The sequence below is a fragment of the Macrobrachium nipponense genome, chromosome 6, assembly GCF_015104395.2.
Source record: "Macrobrachium nipponense isolate FS-2020 chromosome 6, ASM1510439v2, whole genome shotgun sequence".
Taxonomy (NCBI): domain Eukaryota; kingdom Metazoa; phylum Arthropoda; class Malacostraca; order Decapoda; family Palaemonidae; genus Macrobrachium; species Macrobrachium nipponense.
The window spans coordinates 63,521,785-63,545,607 of record NC_061108.1 but is presented as its reverse complement, the minus strand read 5'-3'; the positions used below and the strand labels follow the sequence as shown (position 1 = coordinate 63,545,607).

General features: G+C 41.8%; 1 protein-coding gene across 1 annotated transcript in view; it reads left to right on the top strand.

Moving 5' to 3' along the window:
- Window positions 1-23,823, top strand: part of LOC135216338 (WD repeat-containing protein 19-like) — a 927,827-nt gene that overhangs the window by 177,969 nt on the left and 726,035 nt on the right. Inside the window, 1 exon segment of the mRNA XM_064251544.1 lies at window positions 17,712-17,841. Within this exon segment, the coding sequence (XP_064107614.1) occupies window positions 17,712-17,841 (130 nt within the window).

The window sequence follows — 23,823 nt, the reverse complement described above, 5'->3', positions numbered from 1 at the left end:
TGCCGAGTTTGCTATAAATTTGGCCACTATGATGTTTGCTGTGCACAGAAAAAGTCAAAGGGAACTAGGGAGTCGAAGGATTTAAAGGAAATAAATTGAACACCGTCAAGACATCTTCTCCAGCTATACGTTCAGTCGCTTTACGCCCTCAAGGTTGCCCCTCACCGCCTATCAATTTACAGGTTGCATATGGCGGTAAATCAGGGAAGATCAACGTTATCCCTGATACCGGTGCAGATACCACTGTTTTTGGAGTGCAGCATCTACAAGCACTGGGCATCGGTATCGAGGAATTGCGGCCTCCCCCTGAATTGCAGTTCTCCAACGCTGATGGATCACCCATGGAAGGTAAAGTATTGGGATCAATGGAGGCCATGATGACATATGGTAATATATCATACAAGGGGTATATTGACGTCCTTAGTTTTCTCCCAACACCCCTACTGTGTTATGATGCCCTCCGACACCTAAGGATCATTCCCTGGGACTTCCCGCGTCAAATGCAACAGAGGAAACTGAGCAGGACTTCAGCAGGAACCAGTCAGGTGCCAGCCAGCCAAGTTATAGCATCTGAAACTACATCTGTTTCTCCACCCCCTGCTACAATGTCACCGGAAGAAGCCAGGCAATACTTTCTTAAGGAATATAGCGATGTGCTAATGACAAAGGAGCAGTTTCATCAAGGAGCACAACTTAAGCCAATGACTGGGCCGCCCATGCGTATTCACCTTAAAGAGGATGCCAAGCCCTTTGCAATCTACACTCCACGGACAATACCACTAGCCTTTCAAGAGGACGTCAAGACTGAGTTAGAGGCAATGGTAGCACAAGGTATCATTGAACCTGTTGGGGATCAGCCGTCCCCATGGTGTCACCCCTTAGTGGTTGTGCCCAAACCTACAGGTGGTGTTCGTGTCACCACAGATTTAAGCAAGTTAAATTCACAGGTGCAAAGGCCAGCCCATCCTTCACCATCACCGTTTAGTGCAATTAGGAGCCTCAATCCTACTTCCAGGTATTTCTCCACTATGGATGCATTGTGTGGGTATTGGCAGATCCCACTAGCAGAGGAAGACCAAGCCCTTACAACATTCATCACGCCCTATGGTCGGTATCGCTATCGTCGTTCTCCTATGGGATTCAGCGCCTCAGGAGATGCCTACTGCAGGAGAGGTGATGTTGCCCTTCAAGGCATCCAAAATTGTGTTAAGGTGGTGGATGACATTCTTGTATATGATAGGGATTATTATTCTCACTTATGCAGGGTTAACAAAGTTTTGTCACGTTGTAGGACTCATGGTATTACTTTAAATGCAGAAAAGTTTATCATTGCTAGCCCTGCTGTATCATTTTGTGGATACACATTATCTGAAGATGGAATTGCAGCTGATAAGGAGAAGGTTCGAGCTATATCAGAGTTCCCGAAGCCAGCAAATCTGACAGATTTAAGGTCATTCATTGGCCTTACTAACCAGTTGACAGATTTTTCACCCAATCTTGCAGCTGCAGCAGATCCACTTCGACCACTAATGAGCCCCAAGAGATCCTTTACGTGGACGGCAGATCACGATGCTGCCTTTGCCTGTGTTAAAAAGGCTCTCTCTCAGCCACCTGTGCTAGCTCATTTTGACCCGACGTGCCCCACTATACTGCAAACGGATGCTTCTCGTTTATATGGTTTAGGATATGCCCTTCTGCAAGACCACGGGGAAGGCCATTTCCGCTTGGTCCAGTGTGGTTCACGATTTTTGGCTGATGCAGAAACTAGATGGGCCACCATTGAGTTGGAATGTTTAGCTTCAGTTTGGGCTATGACTAAATGTCGTCATTTCTTACTTGGATTACCCCATTTCACATTGGTGACTGACCATAGACCCCTGGTACCCATCTTGAATACATATACTTTGGATGCAGTGGAAAACACACGTCTACAACGTCTAAAAGAGAAAGTTTCACCATATATCTTCACTGCAGTGTGGCGTAAGGGCAAGGAACATTGCATCCCTGATGCCCTCACGTTCCCCTGTGAGCCTCCCAAACGTCTGAGGATATGCTAAATAGTGAAACCCATCTTTCCCTAAGGAGTGTAATAGCCAAGACCGTCAACGCAATTTCAGAGGTGAAGAACATCAACTACGCAAGATCTTACCTTGGAAGAAATTCGCACCGCAGCACGAGAGGACCCTTCATACACAAGACTCCTCCAGAACGTTGCCAATGGATTCCCCAGTCATCGCTACGACCTCCCACAATGACATACTACCCTATTGGAAAATAAGGGAGGAATTATACACCGATGATGACCTTGTATTGTACAGAGCCCGAATAGTGGTTCCCTCAGCTATGCGACGCAATATTTTAACACGCCTTCATGACAGCCATCGTGGTGTGGAGGCAACTAAGCGTCGGGCTAAACAGACTGTATATTGGCCAGGTATTAATTCAGATATAGCAAATACGGTCCACGCCTGTGAGCCATGTCAGATAATGCAGCCAAGTCAACAGCAGGAGCCATGGTTATGCAACGAGAACCCCTCTCGTCCTTTCGAATCTGTATCGGCTGATTTCTTCAGTGTTGCTGGGAAATCTTTCCTCGTGTATGTAGACAGGCTATCTGGATGGCCAGTAGTGGTAAAATTTGGTACTAATACTACAGCAGAAGCAACGACACGACACTTCAGCCACATCTTCCGAGACTTAGGTGTTCCTGTAAGGCTGATGACAGATGGTGGACCTCAGTTCACCAGCTCTGAATTCAAAAATTTTCTGGGCAGATGGGGTGTTCAACATGTGATGTCCACACCCCACTATCCCCAAAGCAATGGCCATGCTGAAGCAGCTGTAAAGAAGGTCAAACATTTTATCCTAAAGGTAGCACCTTCTGGGAATATCGACACCGAAGACTTTGACAGAGGATTGTTGGAGATACGGAATACTCCTAACTATGCTGGCCGTTCTCCAGCACAGATATTATATGGCCAAGCCCTCCGATCATGTGTCCCAGCCCATGCATCATCATTCAAGCAGGAATGGCAAGCGAAAGCAGAAGAATACGACCGTCGTGTAGCATCATGTTCTCAAGCAGCTAAAATACGGTATGACAGCCATGCACACCCTTTGGCACCACTTAAGCTTGATGATAATGTCCGGATTCAAGACCCTATCTCTAAGCAATGGGATAAGACAGGCGTTATAATGGGCATCGGCAAGTCGCGAGACTACTATGTGAAGTTACCCTCAGGAAGAATATTATGGCGTAACCGCCGTTTCTTACGCCCTGTACATCTCCCTAATTCACAATTGCGGGATGAGATGCAACAATCTCCAAAGAAAAGGATGTAGCCCCTGCTACAAGTCAACAACCGCAAAGTGACACTCACCTAGAGTATCGACGTTCACCTAGACTCCATACCCGTTCATAAAGCTCTTTGAACGCAAAGGGGAGGGGGAGGTGATGGATTATCACAATTATTTACTTATATGTATGATTATTATTATTATTAATATGTACCTGTATTTCTAATGCACATTTAGCATACATGTTGTGTTAGGAATACGTAAATGCAATTATTCATGTTTATCGGAGCATAGGGAATATTATGTAGCATTTATATCATTTTGTGGTGCGCTATTCATTTGTCTGTATCTGGTATCACTGCAATTAGTCTACGCCATAGCCCGCCACTGTTCAAAGCTCCTCCAGTGTATAACTTTTATAATTATCATTTTCACGTATTATATGGCTTAAGGATTTACGCAAGTGTTTCAGTGAAGCCCTATATTAACTATCTATTGAAAGATAACAAAGACCATAGATCTTCCATTTTGGGGAGAAGGAGCAATGTAGGCTCCATTTCCCGGAGCTGCGGCATTGGCTCGTCTCTCATTGCGACCTGCATCGTCATCTCCGCTACCTTCGTAGTGAACGGGATGGGCGTTTCTCCGTCCACTGTGAAGATTGTGAAAGCGCTTTTAAACGCTTGGACCCTGGTGTTTATACATTCCCAATCTTCCAGGCTCCTAAGCCAATCGCGTCGGGCTTGATCCCAGGAGAGGATAACTGTCTCCTTTGGGATCTTATCCTCTCTCCTCATGGCCGCTTCCGTAAGGCGGGCATAACCGATGATGGGGGGTTGCAGATCTGCAGGATGAAACTCGAAGTCCTCAAGCCTTCGAGTTCCACAGCCCTCCAACGTCAGCATCCCGTCCTTGAAGGGAGCATACGACGAAATCCTCCAGGGATTGCTCGCCGTGAAAGCAGGGAGAGTATTATAGTCTGGCATGGTTTGGACTGCCATGCCGGGCTGTGCAAGACCTATCGCGAGGTTCTCACGGAGACCTGCGATGAGGTTCTCCTGAGTGACCAGTCTTTCCGAAATGGCTGGGATTGACTGGCCTGACTCCTCCAAAGAAGATGATATCTGGGTAAACATCTCCTGGAACTTGTTTTGAACCAAGTTTCCGACCAGACTCCCCATTTGCTGCATAATATTTGCAGTAAATGAGTCTGTGTCGAACGGAGTAGGTTCCACCTTCTCTTTGGGGGTCCTAGGACGGGCTCCTGTCGAGGTCGAAGGCTCAGGTAAGAGATGAGCCTTGTCCCTAGAAGACTTACTCTTGGAGCCCTTAGAATAAGAAGATGTTCTAGGCTTCTCTCCTCCGGGATGGTGAGCCGAAGTTTTCTGAGAGCCACTCGAACTAGACTTCTTTGATAGCGTCTTCTGAAGCGTCTTGTACTCACGCTTCCCTTTAACCTTAGGGATCACCTGGGTGGACTTCGGTCTGACCGACTGCCCATCCCCGGTGAATCCCTGGAAAGAAGAAGAAGAAGCAGTAGGAGAAGAAGATCTTGATTGACTCAAGGGGAGACCTTGAGCCCCTACCAAACCTGCCTCACTTACACTCCTACCTGCGACGTCTACCGTCATGGGCTCGAGGTCCAGGTTGAGAGCTGCTACTTCTTCTAACACCTGGTTTCCAGGTTCCTCCGCAGCTAGAGCCACCTGCTCTTGAATGGTGGCGATGTAAGGGGCCGCTGCCTCCGGGTTGACGTAGGAGGTCGGTTTTCCACCGGGGAAGATGAGGGCGGCCATCTTCTTGCCTAAAATGTATGGCTGCCCCTTGGTAACGTTCCGACCAAACCCGCCAACCCAGGCCTTCAGAGTGGTTTGGGCGGCGTCCCTGACCGCTTGAGCACCCTGAAAGAGAGGGTCAGAATTAATACTCAAGACTACTTAAGATTAACTTAAAATACGTACAGTAAATTATATATCACAAATTATATAGGCCAATAAATTACATGTGACAAGGTTTAGTATCCGGAGGTGTACTTACTCCAGAGGAGACCTGATCCACCAGCTCATAGCAGATGGTGCAGCTCTCTTGGTGCCAAACTGCCAGATCACCAAACCGGATCGCACAGGTAGCGTGGGTCCGGCAGACCTCGTGCCCACAGGGGTCATGGAGAACGGCGTTGCAGCCCGACTCCTGGCAGTGGGTAGCCTGTAAGTGAAATGATACATGAGCATCAACACTAACTTGCTGGACTAAGTCCATGAAGTGATATATCATAACACCGGAGTGCACTGGAGTTCATAGACAATTTTAAGGCTTGGTCTCTACCTGCTCTTCTGCCGAGTAACGTGGTGAGTGTCCGATAGAGTTGGTAAAACTAGAATCAGTGTGTCTCTGGCTTTGCCGGAGGACAAAATTATCACCGAGACAGTAGTACCTAACCTATATGCCGGAGCGAGGAGTACTAGGACGGCGGGTGAGGAGCAGGGGGGGACCAGCAATAGTGGCGGGGAGGATATCTCTGCCGTAAAAACTTGACATTAGAATAAGTAGGTGGTGAACCCGGGTGGTGAGCGGGGTCTCCGCCAACTTAGGCTAACATAATGGATGTAAAGAATAAACGTAAACATGCAAAAGGTAAAAAAGAGATGCCGGAGCTTCTCTACTGTCACTAACCTTATGGCCTGGCGGTGCCGGAGCCCCTATCTGCCAGAGCGGGAAGGGTGGTGACTCGGGGTGAGAGAGCACGGCCTGAGAACCGAGGAGATCCGAGCGCAACCGAGCCTGGTGGCCAACTGAGGCTCGGCCGATCAGGGAACCCCCCCAGTATTCTATGATGAGAGCGGTGAGAGCTGAGGCAGCATCGTGTGTCCCCCTACTAACTCCCGTATTCCCCGTGTGGAGGGGGGGAAGAAGGGAGGGAGCTCGGATTGGTTGCCAGGGACAACGTGAACGAGCGTATCTCCCCCTGGAGGGGGGAGGAAGCGTGAGTGACTGACGCTGGGTGGCTCATGGTGATCGCCTGGCCTCTTCGCAGTCGTGGAGTGAACCACGCGGTGAGAAAGACTAAGCGATCTGAGGTGGCCTAGGCCATCTCAAACCGTCTCGAAAGGCATGAATACAATAACATCCTAGCAAAAACACGGGGGGAAGGAAGAAAATCGAGGATAAGGGAAAGAATAGTCCTGGAGAAGCTGGGTCAGACCAACCAAAAAGGGAGGGCGACTTAGCAACTCAAAGCAGCTGGCCTATGCTGATACGTAGGAACGTAGGGCGGTGGCCAGGGTGGCTCAGGACCAAAAGAAAGGACGTATGTCCTAAGGGAGCCTATCATAGACCTAATTATAAATGAACATGCATGCATGAACTCTGAGCTAATAGGAGCGATGTAGGCTACGAGCTCATGAGAACTCAAGGAAACCCCCGTGTTAAGATAAATGTAAAATTAATCGTAAAGACACGTCAATAATGCAAAACCATAGTAATAAACATGTACTGCTAAAACATTCGAGCACAAGCGGTATAGGAGACCAAAAGTGGCACGAAACAATGAAACACGTGGGAGCGAGCCGCCCTGGTAACAAAGCCGTCCGGGATGCCGTCTTTCATAACCGAAATAAAATGGTTAAACGGGCCCTTGCCCGGCTAAAATGACATGAAACACTTCTAGCAGTACTTAACTTGGATGCAGCAATAGCTTGATGTTCTCCTTATGTCCGCGCGGTAACTCTTCCGAAAAAAATCATACATGCGATTGTGTTAATTTTGCACCATTTTAAAAGTAACCGTTACATAAAGTTTTATATATGGAAATGTGCGCAATTTCATGCACAATACAACTAAAAACAACCCATGGTTGTAGCTTTTATCAGTTTTGAAATATTTTCATATAAAAAATGATAAGTGACAAATTTTCAACCTTCGGTCAACTTTGACTCTACCGAAATGGTAAAAAAACGCAATTGTAAGCTAAAACGCTTATATTCTAGTAATATTCAATCATATACCTTCATTTTGCCACAAATTGGAAGTCTCTAGCACAATATTTCGATTTATGGTGAATTTATGAAAAAAATAACATTTTCTTTACGTCCGCGCAGTAACTCTTCCGAAAAAATCATACGTGCGATTGTGGTAATGTTTGCACCATTTTAAATTAGCCGTTACATAAAGTTTTATATATGAAAATGTGCGCAATTTCATGTAGAATACAACAAAAAATAATTGTAGGTTGTAGCTTTTCTCATTTTTGAAATATTTGCATATAAATCACGATAAATAGAAAAAAACCACGTTCGGTCAACTTTGACTCTAACGAAATGGTCGAAAAACGCAATTGTAAGCTAAAACTCTTACAGTCTAGTAATATTCAGTCATTTATCTTCATCTTGAAACAAATTCGAAGTCTCTAGCCCAATATTTAGATTTATGGTGAATTTAAAAAAAAACTATCCTTCCATCCGTGCGCGGATTCTCCGCCACAAATCTCCGAAATGCGTACGTCCCATTCTCGGAATATTTGCTCCGTTTCATATTAGGCATTTCATAGAGTTTTATATATGAAATGTGCACAATTTCATGTAGAATAAAACGAAAAATATTTGAAGGTTGTGGCTTTTCTATTTTCCGAAATAATTGCATATAAAAAAAAATATATAAAAAAAATCGACATTCGGTCAACTTTAACTCGTCAGATATGGCCGAAAACTGCAATTGTAAGCTAATACTCTTACAGTATAATAATATTCAATGATTTGTCTTCATTTTGAAAGAAATTGGAAGTCTCTAGGACAATATTTAGATTTATGGTGAATTTTTGAAAAAAAATATTTGTTTACGTCCTCGCGTTACGAATTCATGCATTATTTTGTGATAATATTTTCTCTGTGTTTCTTTTATCGTTTTACAATGTGTTATATACCAAAATGATCGCAATTTAGTGTAAATTACAACGAAAAAAATGTAACTTGTTACCTTTAACCGTTTTGCGCACAGAGCGATTTGAATACGATTATATATGAAATTTCGTTTTTGCGCTATCATATATCGCATTATTTATATATGATAATGATAAGTTTTTCATTTCTGATGGTTGCATACTAAACTTCAGCCAATGACAAAAAAGGAGCCAAAAATGAACTCTTAATCTTGAAAACTAAGCGCGCTGTGATTTTTTGAAAAAAATATTTTTTCCGCTTCCGCGCTCACTCTGAAACACCTCCGGCACACGGGAGACAATTTTTTTTTATCCCTTCGGCGTTTAAGGGTTAATGAATTTATAAAAAAAATTTGAAATTTTCCCTAATTTATTGTGAAATGTAATAATCCGTTTATTTAGTGTGTGTATGTATGGAAACATGAATAAATGTATTTAATGTGTGTGTTTGTGTGTGTATGTGTGTGTGTGTGTGTTCCAGTGTAAAAGCATATGCCTTTGTGCAGTTTTTAATTTCATTTTCATTACTTCATTCATCTCCATGCCGAATGACCTATTTGGTCCCAGTGCTTGGCCTCTGGCCTAGACCTTGTATTTCATTCTGATCCTTGGAGCTACCTTAAACATTATTCTAGTGCTGACAGGGAGCCAGTGCAACAAAAACAGTACTGGGAAAATCATTTTGCCAGGTGCAACACCCTTTATTAATTTTGGTACTCTGTTTCAATATATTTACCGGCATCGTAAGTTGCAATAAATTGGTGGAATTATGGTGATATCTACAGTGGCGATGAAATGACTTTTGATGAAAGGTAATGCAGATTTCTGATCAGATGACAGCAGGGTCATCAGGCTCAGAATTATAAACCATTGATACCATTGTTTTCTGTTCCTGGCGGAATAATGAAACTAGACCTAATTTCATGCTCTTGACCTCAGACAGTGCTGATGCTTGATTAATTTTCCCAGTACACTGCCCAGCCTTTAAACAAATCTGAAATCTTTGTTAAAGTAACCACACCTTGTCTCCTTTTTGGCATGGTAGGAATACCATAAATTTTACCTTGCTTTTTACACACCAGTTGCATTGTGGGAGGCAATTTCTTGTAAAATGAAAGGCAGGGATAGATCAGAGAACAACTTACAGTGTATATAAAGTTAGAACACATGACTGGCTGTGAGATATGCCATGATGCAGCTTCTCAGGAGCAGCTGAGCTATTTTATTTGAAATATCTTTTGAATTTTAGTTATCTTTTATTATTTTTGTTCTGATCTGCTCGTTCCCTCCTTGAAAATGTAGTCTAACACTCTTAAAAAGGGCCTTGACTGGAGGGACGCGAGATCACAAAAAAAAAAGTCGATGGCAGAAGGCCGATAATACTGAAAAAGGAGGAATTTACATAAACTCTGGAATTAAGTTTTGAATGAACTATATTTACATTTAAGTTACAGTAGGTTGAGGAACTAATGAGGTGGTTGATTGTCGATCCACCAGAAACACGTGGCTGGGAAATAAACTGGACACAGAAATCAGAATTTGAGCAAATGGTTATTTCAGTGCAAGCCTTATTCCAAAGGGTTCCCAATTTCTCCCACAATCAGGCACAGTGTTAATCTGCAAAGAGATTGCATTCTAGCATCAGTACTAAGGTGAGGCACACATGGTGAACGTCACACACTACTTGCTCTTAGCAAAAATATTAGAACCCACTCAAGGAGCATAAAATGACTGGGAGTTACTCAGAAAGGACTATTACGTTGCTTGAATTAACTAGGGGATGTTTACTAGCAACACAAGAGAATTAATCACAGCACTGAACCAAAATTGGTGGAGTGAGAAGTTGAACAAAGAAGGGGGGAAAGTTGCCTTGGAAGAATGGAAATGAAATGCATACAAGAGGCAAAACAACTCCTTGACTGCACTAAATTTACATCTTAAAGTACATGGAAATCCTGGGTTTGGTAGTCTTCTTAACTGCTGATATTTCTGTGCATTATGGAGGTATAGGATAACTTGTGGGATGGGCCGGGGGAGGGGGGGGGGAAGGGGAGCAAAAAGGTTGAAGTGATATTTGCAGGGCTTGAGAAAGTCTGAGGAAGTCCTGCTTCTGATCAGTTTTGAGAGGTTCTGAGAGAGAGCTGCTGTGGTCCCGCTCTTTTAAAATCTCGCCTGGGTAGGCTCTTCCTCTCATACAAGGCCCCCGGTGGAGAATAAATCCAGAGCAGCCAATGGGAGCAAAGAGGGTTTTTCGAGAGAATGGAGGCTTTCAGTTCACAGGGGCAACTTGCATAAAGGCAAGGGTGAATGAGTCTTGTTATAAAGAGGTCTCAACTTTCCTTGGTTTTGGCTTAAAATCCTGAACACCTCCCCATTCTAGAGGACATTTCAACCCTAGATGAGTTGGATTGGATACAGCAAGCCAGAAACAAGGACAAATGACAAATATAAATTACTGAGCTTCCATGCTCCCTTGAGTGGACTTATGATATAAATGCGATTCAAGCTCTGCTGTTGATAATATTCATGAAGGTTTACTCGACAGGCAGAGGATTGAAAATAATTTGATTCTTGTAAGATACTAATCAAGAATATTATAAAATAAAGTTTGACATGACAAAAAAACTAACTACTTGGTTTATTCCAATAAAGAATACTCTTAAAATATAACGTCACACTGAGAATGACGGTTTCACACTGAGAATGATAGTTAAAATGAATAGCAAATAATGATTAGATAAAATTTAACTTACAGGGTAAATTCTGTCACATACAACATTGCCAGCTTGATTGTTTAAGGCAACACATACTATTAGTTTACCCTGATGATGCATTGTGAGGTGTGTTAATAGCCCTATAATTTCGGTAAGTGACTTTGTCTCGTAACAGAAAGACGCCTAACAGTATTAATTTCATCATAGGGAACATTAGTGCAAACTAACAAGGATAGAATTAATGAAGTAATTCTCCATAAAGAGGAAATAAGATTACACAAAATGTAAGTCTCACCAGAGACAATGGCAGTTTCACAAAATATAGCGACTAGGAAGTAACACTAAATCAACAATTAAATCAAAACAATGTATAAACGAGCCAGGCTTTGAAAATATCTCCAAAGCTATAGCAATTTTTGCTGGCTAAAATTTTTACTAGTTGAATAGGGCACTGTGCCAATTGTGGCTCTTTTATGATAGTAGTTCATGACGAAGTACTAATTTATAAGGCCAGAATAGCTGGTGGGTGTAGCTCTGCCTAAGAAGAGCATACAATGGGAATAAATGCCTAAAGGCGGTGAAGGAGAGGAAAGGAAGCTATGGAACAGAAGATATAGACAGTACAAAAAATAGAAAGTTACAAAAGGATAAGAAGGAAGTAGAATTAGCAGAATCTGGCACTCTCCTCTGGATGGAGAGGGTCAGAATTCTCTAAAGAGGGTGGCACTGTGCCAGGCACTAGTGCGGAGAGACCGTTGACTCTTGTAAGGTTTCTGGAAACCTTGATGCCCTTTTCCCTTTTTCCTTCAGCCTCTCCAACGGGCTTACCCGTTGGGATGACCGACTCCTGGGCGGTTTGCGATGCTGCACCATTATTGGAGTGTCCGCTGTGGGTGTCCTGGAGGATTCCTATTGGAATTGGCTCTTCTTCGACTGCCGGCATGGGTAGTGGGGCCAAGCCAGCGGAGGGAAAGCGACTGGGACTTAGAGCTCCAGGAGGGAGACTCACGTCTTGCCTTGGCACTGGCGCTGAGGCCATTCCTGCCTTAGTGAGAGGACTCGAACGTGGCTCAACGTCCATGAGGGACGGAACCTAGCACTGCCTAGTGCCTTGAAGTGGCACATACTGTGCAGAGGTAGTTCTTGGATGCACGTGGAACGGGTCTTGAGCTATGTAAGGGCCGGGCCCCTGAGATGGTACAAAGGTTGGAGGAGGCTTAAAATCTTGTCCTTGCAGGACGTCATAACCTCCTGGTATATAGGTTGCTACTACCATGGTATATATCTTAGAGTGGTGAAATTGTGTGACTCTCAACCGAACAGTAGGCAAGAACATCTTGATATGCTGAGGAGGATCCACCTTTGAGAGGCACTGCTCTATGGTGTACCTGGTTTATTGCAATGCCCACACACAGGTTTCCGTGGAGGAATATTGGGGCGCTGGGTAAGCTGAGAGGTGGCAGCAGGAGTAAGAGGGAGAGCAGGGCATGTTTTCTTCTTTAAAGAACTCTGCAGTGGATGGTGGGTGTCATAGGTATTTGCCCACTAACAGCACTCCAAAAGAGTTTCAGGGATCTTGTCCACCAAGTGGGTGGTAAGATCAGGGGGAGCGTAGGACAGAAAGTCTTCTAATTGAAAGAGTTCTAAGACCCCTCAACAGATGTTGCATTGGAGGCCTTCCTCCACCTATGGAGTGCCGGTGTCTTCTTGGCTACCCACTCAGTCCATATTTGGTTAGCCTCCTTGGGCAAGGTCCTCCATTTCTGCCTCCACCGGTCTGGGGTTAACTCGTAAGACCCAAGGATTGCCTCTCAGTCGAGGGCGAGATATTGTTGCCCATTCAGGGGAAAGGCCTCGAATGTAGTCCTCCCTTTGCCAGCGAGATGTTTGCCAAGGAGGAGGGCCACCTCCTGAGGGGTTGGATTGAAGTTCTCGGACACCTGCTTGACACGATTGAGCCAGGTGTTGGGTTCGCCATCGTCCCAAGTCGTAATGAGGGCACCTATGCTGTGGAGGTTAGAGTGATAAGGAGGGGGCACAGGGGGCATGGCACTCGGGGTGCCATAGTGGCACTCTGGATTGCCATAGCCAGTTGATGTGCTCTTTCTTCCTCCTTCTTCGGCTGCTTGGAATGCTCTTTCAGCTGCTTCTCTTCTCTCTTGTGCTTCCCTCTCAGCTGCTTCTCTTTTCTCTTGTGCTTCTCTCTCCTCCCTTTTGGCTGCTCTCTCTTGGGCTGCTTCCTTCAGCTTACCGTTCACCCAATTAATCAGTTTTGTGTCCTCCAGCCCCATGGCTCTTCCAGTGTCTGTGAAGGCCTTAGCCTCCTCCAGTGCTGCATTACTGGCCATCTTCTCAATGGCAGAACGCTAGTAGTCTAGCCTGAGAATAATAGGATGGAAGGCAGTCTCAAAACTGCAAATGTCACCAGGGGTATGAAGAATACTCAACGCCGATACTTAGAACGATGACTGTAAGTTCCCTGTAAATACAGTTAATACTGGCATGATACTTAGCACGATGACTGTAAATTCCCTGTAAATACAGTTACTACTGGCGCTTAACGCGGGGGAAAACTCATGCCGTAAAATCTCTGTAATTTACAGTCCGGCGGAAAACTCGATGCCGATAATGGATTTAGCAATAAATTTCGTAAACACGGAAACCTCAACGTGAGTACTGGTTTGTAAATAAAAGAAAAAAAGAATCTTACCACGAATTCACGGAGGACTCCATGTGAAAAGTCGTAGTGTAGCAAATGAACTTCGTAAATGCAGAGACCTCAACGCAAGTGCTGGTTTGTAAATAAAAAAAAAAAGGAAACCACGAATTCATGGAAAACTCAACGTGAAAAGTTTTGGTGTAGCAAATGAACTTCGTAAATGTGGAAACCTGAACATGAGTACAGTTTATAAATAAAAATAGAATCTTGCCACAAATTCACAGAAAACTCAAAATGAAAAGTCGTGGTTTAGCAGTGAATTTTGTAGACGCGGAAACCTCAGTGCGAATACGGCTTTGTAATGGGATCTGTAAATGCCAGTTCAACTGGGTTGTGAATAATAAATGTATTAAGGATTTGGTACCATGCGTTCACGGAAAACTCAACATGAAAAAAAACTTGGTCCATGCAGTTGATAAAATAAAAATGTATATATGGTTTTTTTATCATCTTGAGGACGAGGACGATAAGGGGATAACATTTTTTTATTTTTACCAACGGAAATCCTTGATTTATCTTTCCGTTTCAACCTAGCTATTCTCAGAATTTGTATTTTTACACTAGTGTCATAAACACTAAAGGGAAGAGGAAGAACCAGAGTAAAAATCTCTTCGCTGCATAATTTACTGCCTCCACACAACTCCTTACATATCCTTTTTACCCTAGCTATCTCTCGCAAACCTAAGTCCTTCCAATTCCGCCAATGTTAATCCCGGAGAATTTGGCCTTCATTGGGGTCGGGTGGACAGAAGGGGGGGAAACCACACCTGGCTTTTCAAGGCTGCGTTAGAGGAATTTGGGGAAAGAGAAAGCCATGTGCCCGTTGTGTAAAGCAATAAGTATTGGCCCTTATTATTTCTCTCTCCACAGAAATAAAAAATGCTTACCATTGATTTTCCTTATTCTAACATTAAATGAGTTTATGCTAACACTTTGTTTTTCTTTTTTACATCTTGACTCTTCTGTTCTTTTGTTCATAAATGGGGCAGTGGATAGGGCTTGAGTAGACATGTGGCCAGGGATTTAAATTCTATCCTGTTTAGACCTACAAACGACCAGTGAGAGAGAGAGTGCACTCAGAAACAATGAACACTACGTTGATTCACATAAAAAAAAATCTCCTTACAACATGAGATTCATTGATTTACACTTGCGATTCACGAAATATGGCACTCATTTTCATTTTGAATGTACTCCCTAAATACCTCTATGCTTTATGCAATGGCACATAAAAAAGAAGCTAAGGTTAAATTTCCTTCTCTCTAGTCTATCGGCATACACGTGGTTCTATCTTCCTATCGCTATAATGGCAGTCAGATTTTATACACCCCTAACTAGAATACCTAGTTCTATACAGATAACTAGAAAATAAAATTTACCTTTTTCTGTTGTGGGGAATTGGGAAACCTTGTTTTCTGCTTGCTCATAAAAATATTAAAAGGAATTCAGATTCGTTTCTTTCGTGACACCAGTTTAACAATTGCAACACGCCTGGAAATAATCATTCCTTTTCACACGAGACTGGAAATGGTCGCCATTCTGTTCTGACCTGCTTGTTCCCTCCTTGAAAATGTAGTCATAACACTCTTAAAAATGGCCTTGACTGGAGGACGAGAGATTACAAACAAAAAATTCTATGGCAGAAGGCCGATATTACTGAAAAAGGAGGAATTTACATAAACTGTGGACTTAAGTTTTAAAAGAACTATATTTATATTTAAGTTACGGTAGGTCGAGGAACTAATGTGGTGGTTGATTGTTGATCCACCTGAAACACTTGGCTGGGAAATGAACCATACTCGGAGATCAGAATTTGCGCAAACGGGTTTTTTCAATGCAAGCCTTATTCCAAAGGGTTCCCAATTTCTCCCACAATCAGGCACAGTTTTGTCTGCAAAGAGATTGCATTCTAGCATCAGTACTAAGGTGAGGAACAAGTGGGGAATGTTACACACTATACTCTGTTTTTTTTCATCTGTCCATCCGCCAGTGGTGTTTTTGTATGGTAACACTGCGTCCCGGGCTTGAAATAGTTACGCTGTGTAAGTTTTAGGTAAATAAAGGATATCTGGTTGTACATTTGCAACTGAAAAGTGTTTTAATAATTTACTGTATGCGAATTACACCGTTAATATTCGAAATAGAATATTGTTATTATTGTCGAATGTAAGCTGCCTTTTCGGGGTGGCGAATGGAACAGCCAGACGCAAATTCCATCAAACAGATGCTAAACCAAGTTACGTCATATCGTATCTGGCTGAAACGCACTTTATAAAAATCAACAGTACATACTGATATACTTACGTATAATGAAGTAATACGTTGACATCTTGCCGTAGTGAACAGCGAGAGAAGCAATTTTCCCGCCACTGCGTCTGGCTGTTCCATTCGCCACCCCGAAAAGGGAGCTTACATTCAACAATAATAACAATAACCTATTTCGAATATTAATGGTGTAATTCGCATACAGTAAATTATTAAAACACTTTTCAGTTGCAAATGTACACCCAAATATCCTTTTATTTACCTAAAACTTACACGTAGCGTAACTATTTAAAGCCCGGGACGCAGTGTTACCATACAAAAACCCCACAGCCGGATGGACAGATGAAAAAAAACAGAGTATAGTTGCTCTTAGCAAAAATATTACAACCCACTCAAGGAGCATGAAATGACTGGGAGTTTACACAGAAAGGACTATTACGTTGCTTGAATTAACTAGGGTATGTTTACTAGCATCACAAGAAAATTAATCACAGCATTGAACCAAAATTAGTGGGATGAGAAATTGAACAAAGAATGGAAATGAAATGCAAACAAGAGGCAAAATAATAACCTGACTGCACTAAATTTATGTCTCACAGTACCTGGAAATCCTGGGTTTGGTAGTCTTCTTGTCTGCTGATATTTCTGTGCACAATGGAGGTATAAGAATACTTGTGGGATCCCCCAAGGGGGGGGGGGGAAGAGGAGCTGAAGGGGTGAAGTGGAGTTTGCAGGGCTTGAGAAAGTCGGAGGAAGTCCTGCTTCTGAGAGGTTCTGAGAGAGAGCTGCTGTGGCCCCGCTCTTTTAAAATCTCACCTGGGTAGGCTCCGCCCCACATCCAAGGCTCCCTGTGGAGAGTAAATCCAGAGCAGCCAATGGGAGCAAAGAGGGTTTTTCGATAGAATAGAGGCTTTCAGTTCACAGAGGCAACTAGCAAATAGGCAAGGATGAATGAGTCTTGTAAAAAAGAGCCTTAACTTTCCTTGGTTCTGGCTTAAAATCCTGAACACTGTTATATTTTAGAGCATGGTTACCAAATTTGTGTAAGATAAAATTGCCGTTAAGGCAGAGATACTTTAAGACATCTGTTTTAATATATACATTATTGCTATTGCTTCAATTAGTAACTACCTACTAATATATATATACATATTACATAATATTATTATATATATATATATATATATATATGTTTATATATACATATATACATACATACATTATATATATATATATATATATATATATATATATATATATATATATATATATATATATAAAGAGGATTGCTAGTGATCTTTGAGCGAGGAAAACAGTCGAGAATTCTGCTCATCTTTTAGTAGCGTTTCAGATATACAAAAATAAAGGTGGGTGAGCAATGTCTAACTGAGGTTTATTATGGGGGAGTATTCTGAGCAACTTTGTTAGACAAAGGAGTAATGTCTTGGGACATTTTGTGAAAGAAAATTATTTATATAAATGAAATTAGACGTTTTCTATACAATCGAAGTGTAAGTTTTAAGCATATTTTCAATTATATGTTCCTGTCCATAAACTTATGGGAGGCGTCTCCTCAGGCACTAAATGACTTTGCTTACTTCACTTGAATTTGTGCACATTGCCTACACACAACTTTAAATATATTCTTTATGTACTATTTCAAGTCTGATGTAAAAATGTGCCATTACATCTAATTCCTCTTTCATTACTATATTGTCCCTTCACTGTGTTTATGCATTTCCCCCCAAATTTTGTATAACAAGCCTTTTTTTTGTGATTATAGGGCGTGTACAACATTTAGATTCAGGACTGCGGGATACACTTACATTTTTGGCTTGGTCACGCACTGCCCCACTCCTAGCAGTTGGAACAGCAAAAGGAAATCTAATGATTTATAATCATCAAACCTCGAGGTACTGTACTGTGGAGTTCTTTCAAGATAATATATAAATACACACACACACACACACACACACACACACACACACACATATATATATATATCTAATAAAAGGAGCCCATAAAAACACCAAATAGAGAAAAGTACTATATTTCAGAGACTGCTGTCTCCCTCTTCAGGTAGATGAATGAGAAAAGTTCACAGAAAAGGTGGTATTTATATCAAGAGGTCCATCCACAAACAAGCCATTTTAAGTCGCCCCGTGATAATCTTCCTCTAATCTTCTTAAGGGTTGGTTGAATGAAGACGTTGTCGATCGTGTCCGAAATCCATCCTCCTTTTGAGATGTTCATTACCTGCCTCTCTTTTATTAAGGCCGATTCCATCATTTGACTCTTGTACCGGCAGTTGCTGCTATAAATTACACGTGACAAATTCCAGTTTATTCTATGGTTATGTTCATTTATATGGTTGAAAATAGCCGAGTTCTGTTGTCCATACCTAACTGACCGTTTGTGTTGTATTAATCTCTGGGGAAGGGATTTACCTGTAAAATCCGATGTAAGATTGGTCACAGTCCTGGCATGGGATTTCGTATACCCCAGAGTCCTTTGGAGATGTCTTTTGTTGGACGTTAATCAGGGATTTGGCTAAGGTGTTTGGGTAAGTAAATACAAAAGGGTTCGATTTTCCGAGGGGTTGGTTATTCTCTTAATCGTGTCCAGGTGGGGAATTATTATTTTATTGTTGGGTGTATCTCTGGTCTTGTCTTTAGGGGGTCGGTAGAAAATTACGTTAGTTGTGAATTGCTTTCTCAATTATATGGTCAGGATATTTTAAAGACGAAAGTTGCTTGCGAATTAGTTCAAATTCTTTTTCCAGGAATTCTGGGGAACAAATTCGTAAGGCTCTTAAGAACAAGTTACTAGCTACACCTATTTTGATAGAAATGTCATGATAGCTAAAGTAGTGAATGTATGAAGTGAGAACGTTGGTTTTCTGTATATGGTAAATTTGTATTCTGTCGTATCTCTGATTATTAAAACATCAAGAAAAGGAATTTTGTTGTCTGTTTCCCATTCAACTTTAAATTTGATGCTGGGCACTAATGTGTTTAATTTCGAGAGGAAGTCATTGAAATTGCCCCACCTATTATCCCAAAATGTTAGGATATCATCCACGTATCTCATCCACAGCATGTTTTTGGGTTTTATTGCATTTATTACTGTAGTTTCAAAGTATTCCATGTACAGTCTCTGAAATATAGTACTTTTTTTCTCTATTTTTGGTGGTTTTGTTTTTATGGGCTCCTTTTATTAGATGGAACTCTGTTGTTACAGAACTTTTTACCAGTCATATATATATATATATATATATATATATATATATATAGTATATATATATATATATATATATATATATATATATAAAAATATATTATATATATATACACACACACACACACACATATATATATATATATATATATATATATATATATATATATATATATATATATTATATATATTATACACACACACATCCATACACATATGTACTATATATATATATATATATATATATATATATATATCTATATATAGTATTATATATATATAATTATATATATATATATACTCTATATATGAATATATATATATATATATACTCTATACTATATAGTATATATATTTATATATATATTATATATATATTATCCATGTTATACTAACAATGTGTACATATATATATCTCTATCTCATCTATATATATAATCTATATATATATATGATATATATATATATCTATCTATATAGTCCAGTCTATATATATATATATATATATATATATATATATATTCCAAGTAATATAGATATTTTGTAATTTTCCAGCTCAATGCATGTTTTGCATTTAATTTAAATTTTCTAATTACATGCAATTTTCTTAATTCTACACCTATTTCAAATATGCAAATTTTTCTTTTTTAATTATGAAATTTTTTAACCAAACCCATCAAGTTTACACATGCCTAATCCTGCAGTCAACAGCTATCCAGACACATGAAAGGAAGAAGCAGAGGAACTGCCGTTGGCCATGAATCCCTATTAGCAGCTCCTTTGGTGTTAATAGTGGTAGTTAAGTCTTGCCTTGCATGTTTATAAACCAAGCAGCAGCTTGTAGGAAGTAAGAGAAGGTAAAATGAAATTCAGAGAGAAGAGATCTCACTTATTAAAAAAATTAACTTGTAGATAACAATGTATTATAATGCAAGGAGATTAGCTTTAGGGTAGTATTGCATTGAATCTTCGCTTGAACTTTTGAAGTTCCAGTTGCACGACATCCTCAGGGAGACTTACACAATCCAACAGTGTGAGGAATAAAGGACCTCTGGAACTGTGAAGTTTGACAGCGAGGCACTTTTACTGCCCATTGATGCGGCTGTTCAGCGAATCTGGTTGCTCTCGGCAGATAAAGGGGATCGTGGATCAATCGTGAATATGAAAGATCTCTGTTGAAATACAACTTAGGAAAAATTGTCAAACGAGAGACCTGCCGGCAATGGTCCAAGTCATAACTGCTGATATTAGGAAACGGAAACCTATCACTATGAACGTTTCTATCTAAAAGAAATAAATCTCTGGAAGAAGCAGACATCCACACCAGAGAACGGTATTCCAGTAAACTAAGGACAAATGTCGTTAGTTGTCTGATTTTATCACTGTTGTAAATATATGAGGCCTTACGAACAATACTTAACTTTTGTACGGCATTAGCTGAAACTGAAATTAGACATTTCTCAAAAGTAAGATGCAAGTCAAAAGTTATACCTTAAAATAATTAAAACTTCAGACTCATTCAACAAAGTCCCATCCACCTGAAGGGGAGGATGGGGTGGAAAATCTGTATGAGATCTGCTAATCATAGTGATTTTGTTTTACTGGAGTTCAGCCTCATACCCAACTGACTACACCATTCACTGATCTGACCCATGTCCCAATTGAGGCTGAGGGCAGATTCATTTCTCATAAGTGGAGACTTTACTATACCCACAAGTGTTGCATCATCTGCAAATTGAATAATCTTATTTTCCAGGCTAACAACCATGTTGCTTGTATACACCAAAAATAATAGTGGACCAAGAACTGTACCTCGTGGAACACTAGACACAAAACATTGTGGTTCACTAAGGATCCCATCAACAGCAACTCACTGCTGTCTACTTGTAAGTAAATCTTGAAGTAATTGTAAAACACATCCACACACTCCAAGATTCTGAAGTTTATAAAGATATTCAATGACTCAATGGTTCGAACTACAGAACCAAAAATTGAGGACGTTCAGTGATGCTCTTTACCCACCAGTGAATTTTATCACAACACCATGTTTTATATACATGCGTTAAGCTACCAATGTCTTTTATTATCTAATTCACTCTACCTCAAGTGACTTATATATTAAATGACATTTGTAGGTTGATGCGTGTTTGTTCCTACACAATATACTAATCCTCGGTCCTTTACAATAGGAATTACTTGAGGCATAGCCTGGATATGGCCGCAGAAATCGTTCAGACAAGGCGGTTCAGTAATTAATTAACTACTAGTCCGGTATTTGGGAGTCCCTCCCGACTGGACGTAAATATGCCAATTTGCTTTTGGCTGTCATCAGGGAAAGACATTCTTTTCACTCTGCCCGACTGTTTGCTGGTTTCTTTCTATCCCAGTGGGATCTTTCTGTGTTGTTTGTGTTATACTCTAGTGTATGATTGTGTTTATTGTGTGTTTGATCAATATCATGCAAACCCACAAATCACAATTACCAAAGAAACCTGCCCCTGGCTGGCTGTTCCACCGGGTGCAGGGAAAGAAATGCGGTAATTTCCACTATTGTTGATGTGGATACCATTACACTGAGTGTTGTGGCTGGTCTCCGGAGCAGTGGGGGAAGTTTGCTGGGGTGAAGCGATATCAGAGGAAGATACCCAAGGCTGTGGTTAGAGGTAACACACCCCTGACCACCTCCTTGGTTGCCAATCCTTCATCTTCCTATCTTTCTCTCCCAGCGATCATCCCATGCTTGCTGTTTTCCCTTTTGGGGAAAGCCTCTTTTTATTCCTCTTCTGACTCACTGGAGGAGAAAGATCAGGACAACACACCTCTGGGGTTCTCCTCTCACTATATATTTATCTGACTTTTTCAATGTAGGTGAGGTGTCAGGTTTGGATCAGGTGTGGGCTGCGGTGGGCCTTCTGGGAACCCCTTCTGTGAGTGCATTGCTGGCACATCAGAACAGTGCCAGTGCCAGCAATGCTGTGACTCACGCTGTGGTCACCTACCACAACATGCACGGTGACTCCCACAATGGTCTTTGCCCATCACTCGACTAATGCGACTCCTTTGGTGGTGATGGGTATGCATCCCCATCTGCCAGTGCCTGTGACCTCAGTGGTGCTCCCTCCTGAATTTGGGGTGGCACCTTTACCTGTTCCTTCCGTACCTCTGCTCCCAGTCATATGGTGCTCTTTGGGGGGACTTGACAGCTCTCCTGCAGAAATTGGCAAAGAAGTCTAAGAAGGAGAGGTCTCGGAAGGCGTCGTCCTCCTTGTTGTCTTCGCCTTCATTTTCTGCCGCCACCTCACCTCTCTCTTCGAGGGCTTCACAGCCTAAGAAGAGGAAGGTAGCTTCTCCGCCCCATAAGAAGTCTTGTCATGAGGCTTCTAAGGGTCTGCATCCTCTCCCTGAGGAAGCAGTTGGGTCTCTCATTGGCTCGCCTGCTCCTTTGGGAGTGGGAACTGTGGCACTGCCCCCAGGTTCTAGTATCATGAGAGCCCCAGGAGTTCAAACTAAGGTTCGCTCTCCTGTCTCTAGTTCTAAGGGCTCTACCCCTAGAACCGGTGTCAGGTTCTCATTTGCAAGTTTTCCAGAATGTGCATCCCATTGGTGCCTGAGAGACCACTCACTGTCCTGACAGTGGCGCAGGATGAGAGAAGGGATCAAGTCGCACAGGTGACTCGTCCCTACCTGTGAAAGCCAAGCATGGCTCTTCAAGAGGTACCAGGGGAGATGTTGTTGTCTCTAGGGACAAGGTATCGGGAGTTGCTCAGAGGAGGTCCCCAGTTCAGCCTTCTTCACATGAGGTTTCGATCTCGAAGAGGACTGGGATGCGTCCTGAGGATGGTGCTCGCTTTCATCAACATGTTGATCGTGTGTCTCGACTGACTCTCTCTCCCGTGAGTGGAGTACAATGAGGACAAGGGTGTTGCCAGTGCAATGAGATTCCCTACACTCTCCTCAGGAAAGCATCTCGCCGAGGCAACCACGCTCTCCTAGACACCCTTTGCCTTCGTCACTGCGGGTTGTTGGTCGCACGTGTCTCGTCATCCTCCTGGCAGCCTGGCTGACAGGACAAAAGAGAGCATCCGATCCTTCTCTCTTATTCCTGCTACAGACAGCCCCTGGTTACCGACAGGGTTCTGTTCTTGGGATCTTGATGGTATCTGAAAATCGTCGCTACCCGAAATTAAAAAATCTGCAGGTGCCACAATCCACTTTACGGTATCCTGGATAGTCGAGGCCAGATATTTTCCCTTAATAATAATAATAACTCCTTAATGCAGATATGAAATTTAATTTGCTTGGTATACTTCTACAAGCTTTTAATGTTAAATTCAATGAACTTATAGTTAAACCTTGGCCTAGAGTGAGAGAGAAAAAAATTCACCGTTTTCAGTATGCTTAGCATTTCCTCCATCTCATTATTTATCATTTCCTTTAGGTAAATAGTTGAAAAGCAAAGGAGAATGATAAAAGTATAGTTAGTAATGTTATAATCATTTAAGCGCTACAGCAATAAACAAGTGAACTGTCATGTATGTAAGACGTTATGTAACGAGTGCAGGAAAACCTAGCTCTGCAGACGCATTCAGTTCAGAGCCATTGCACAGGTGTTGCATCAGGCTTAAATGTTATAAGTGTTACAAATTATTGTTGTAATT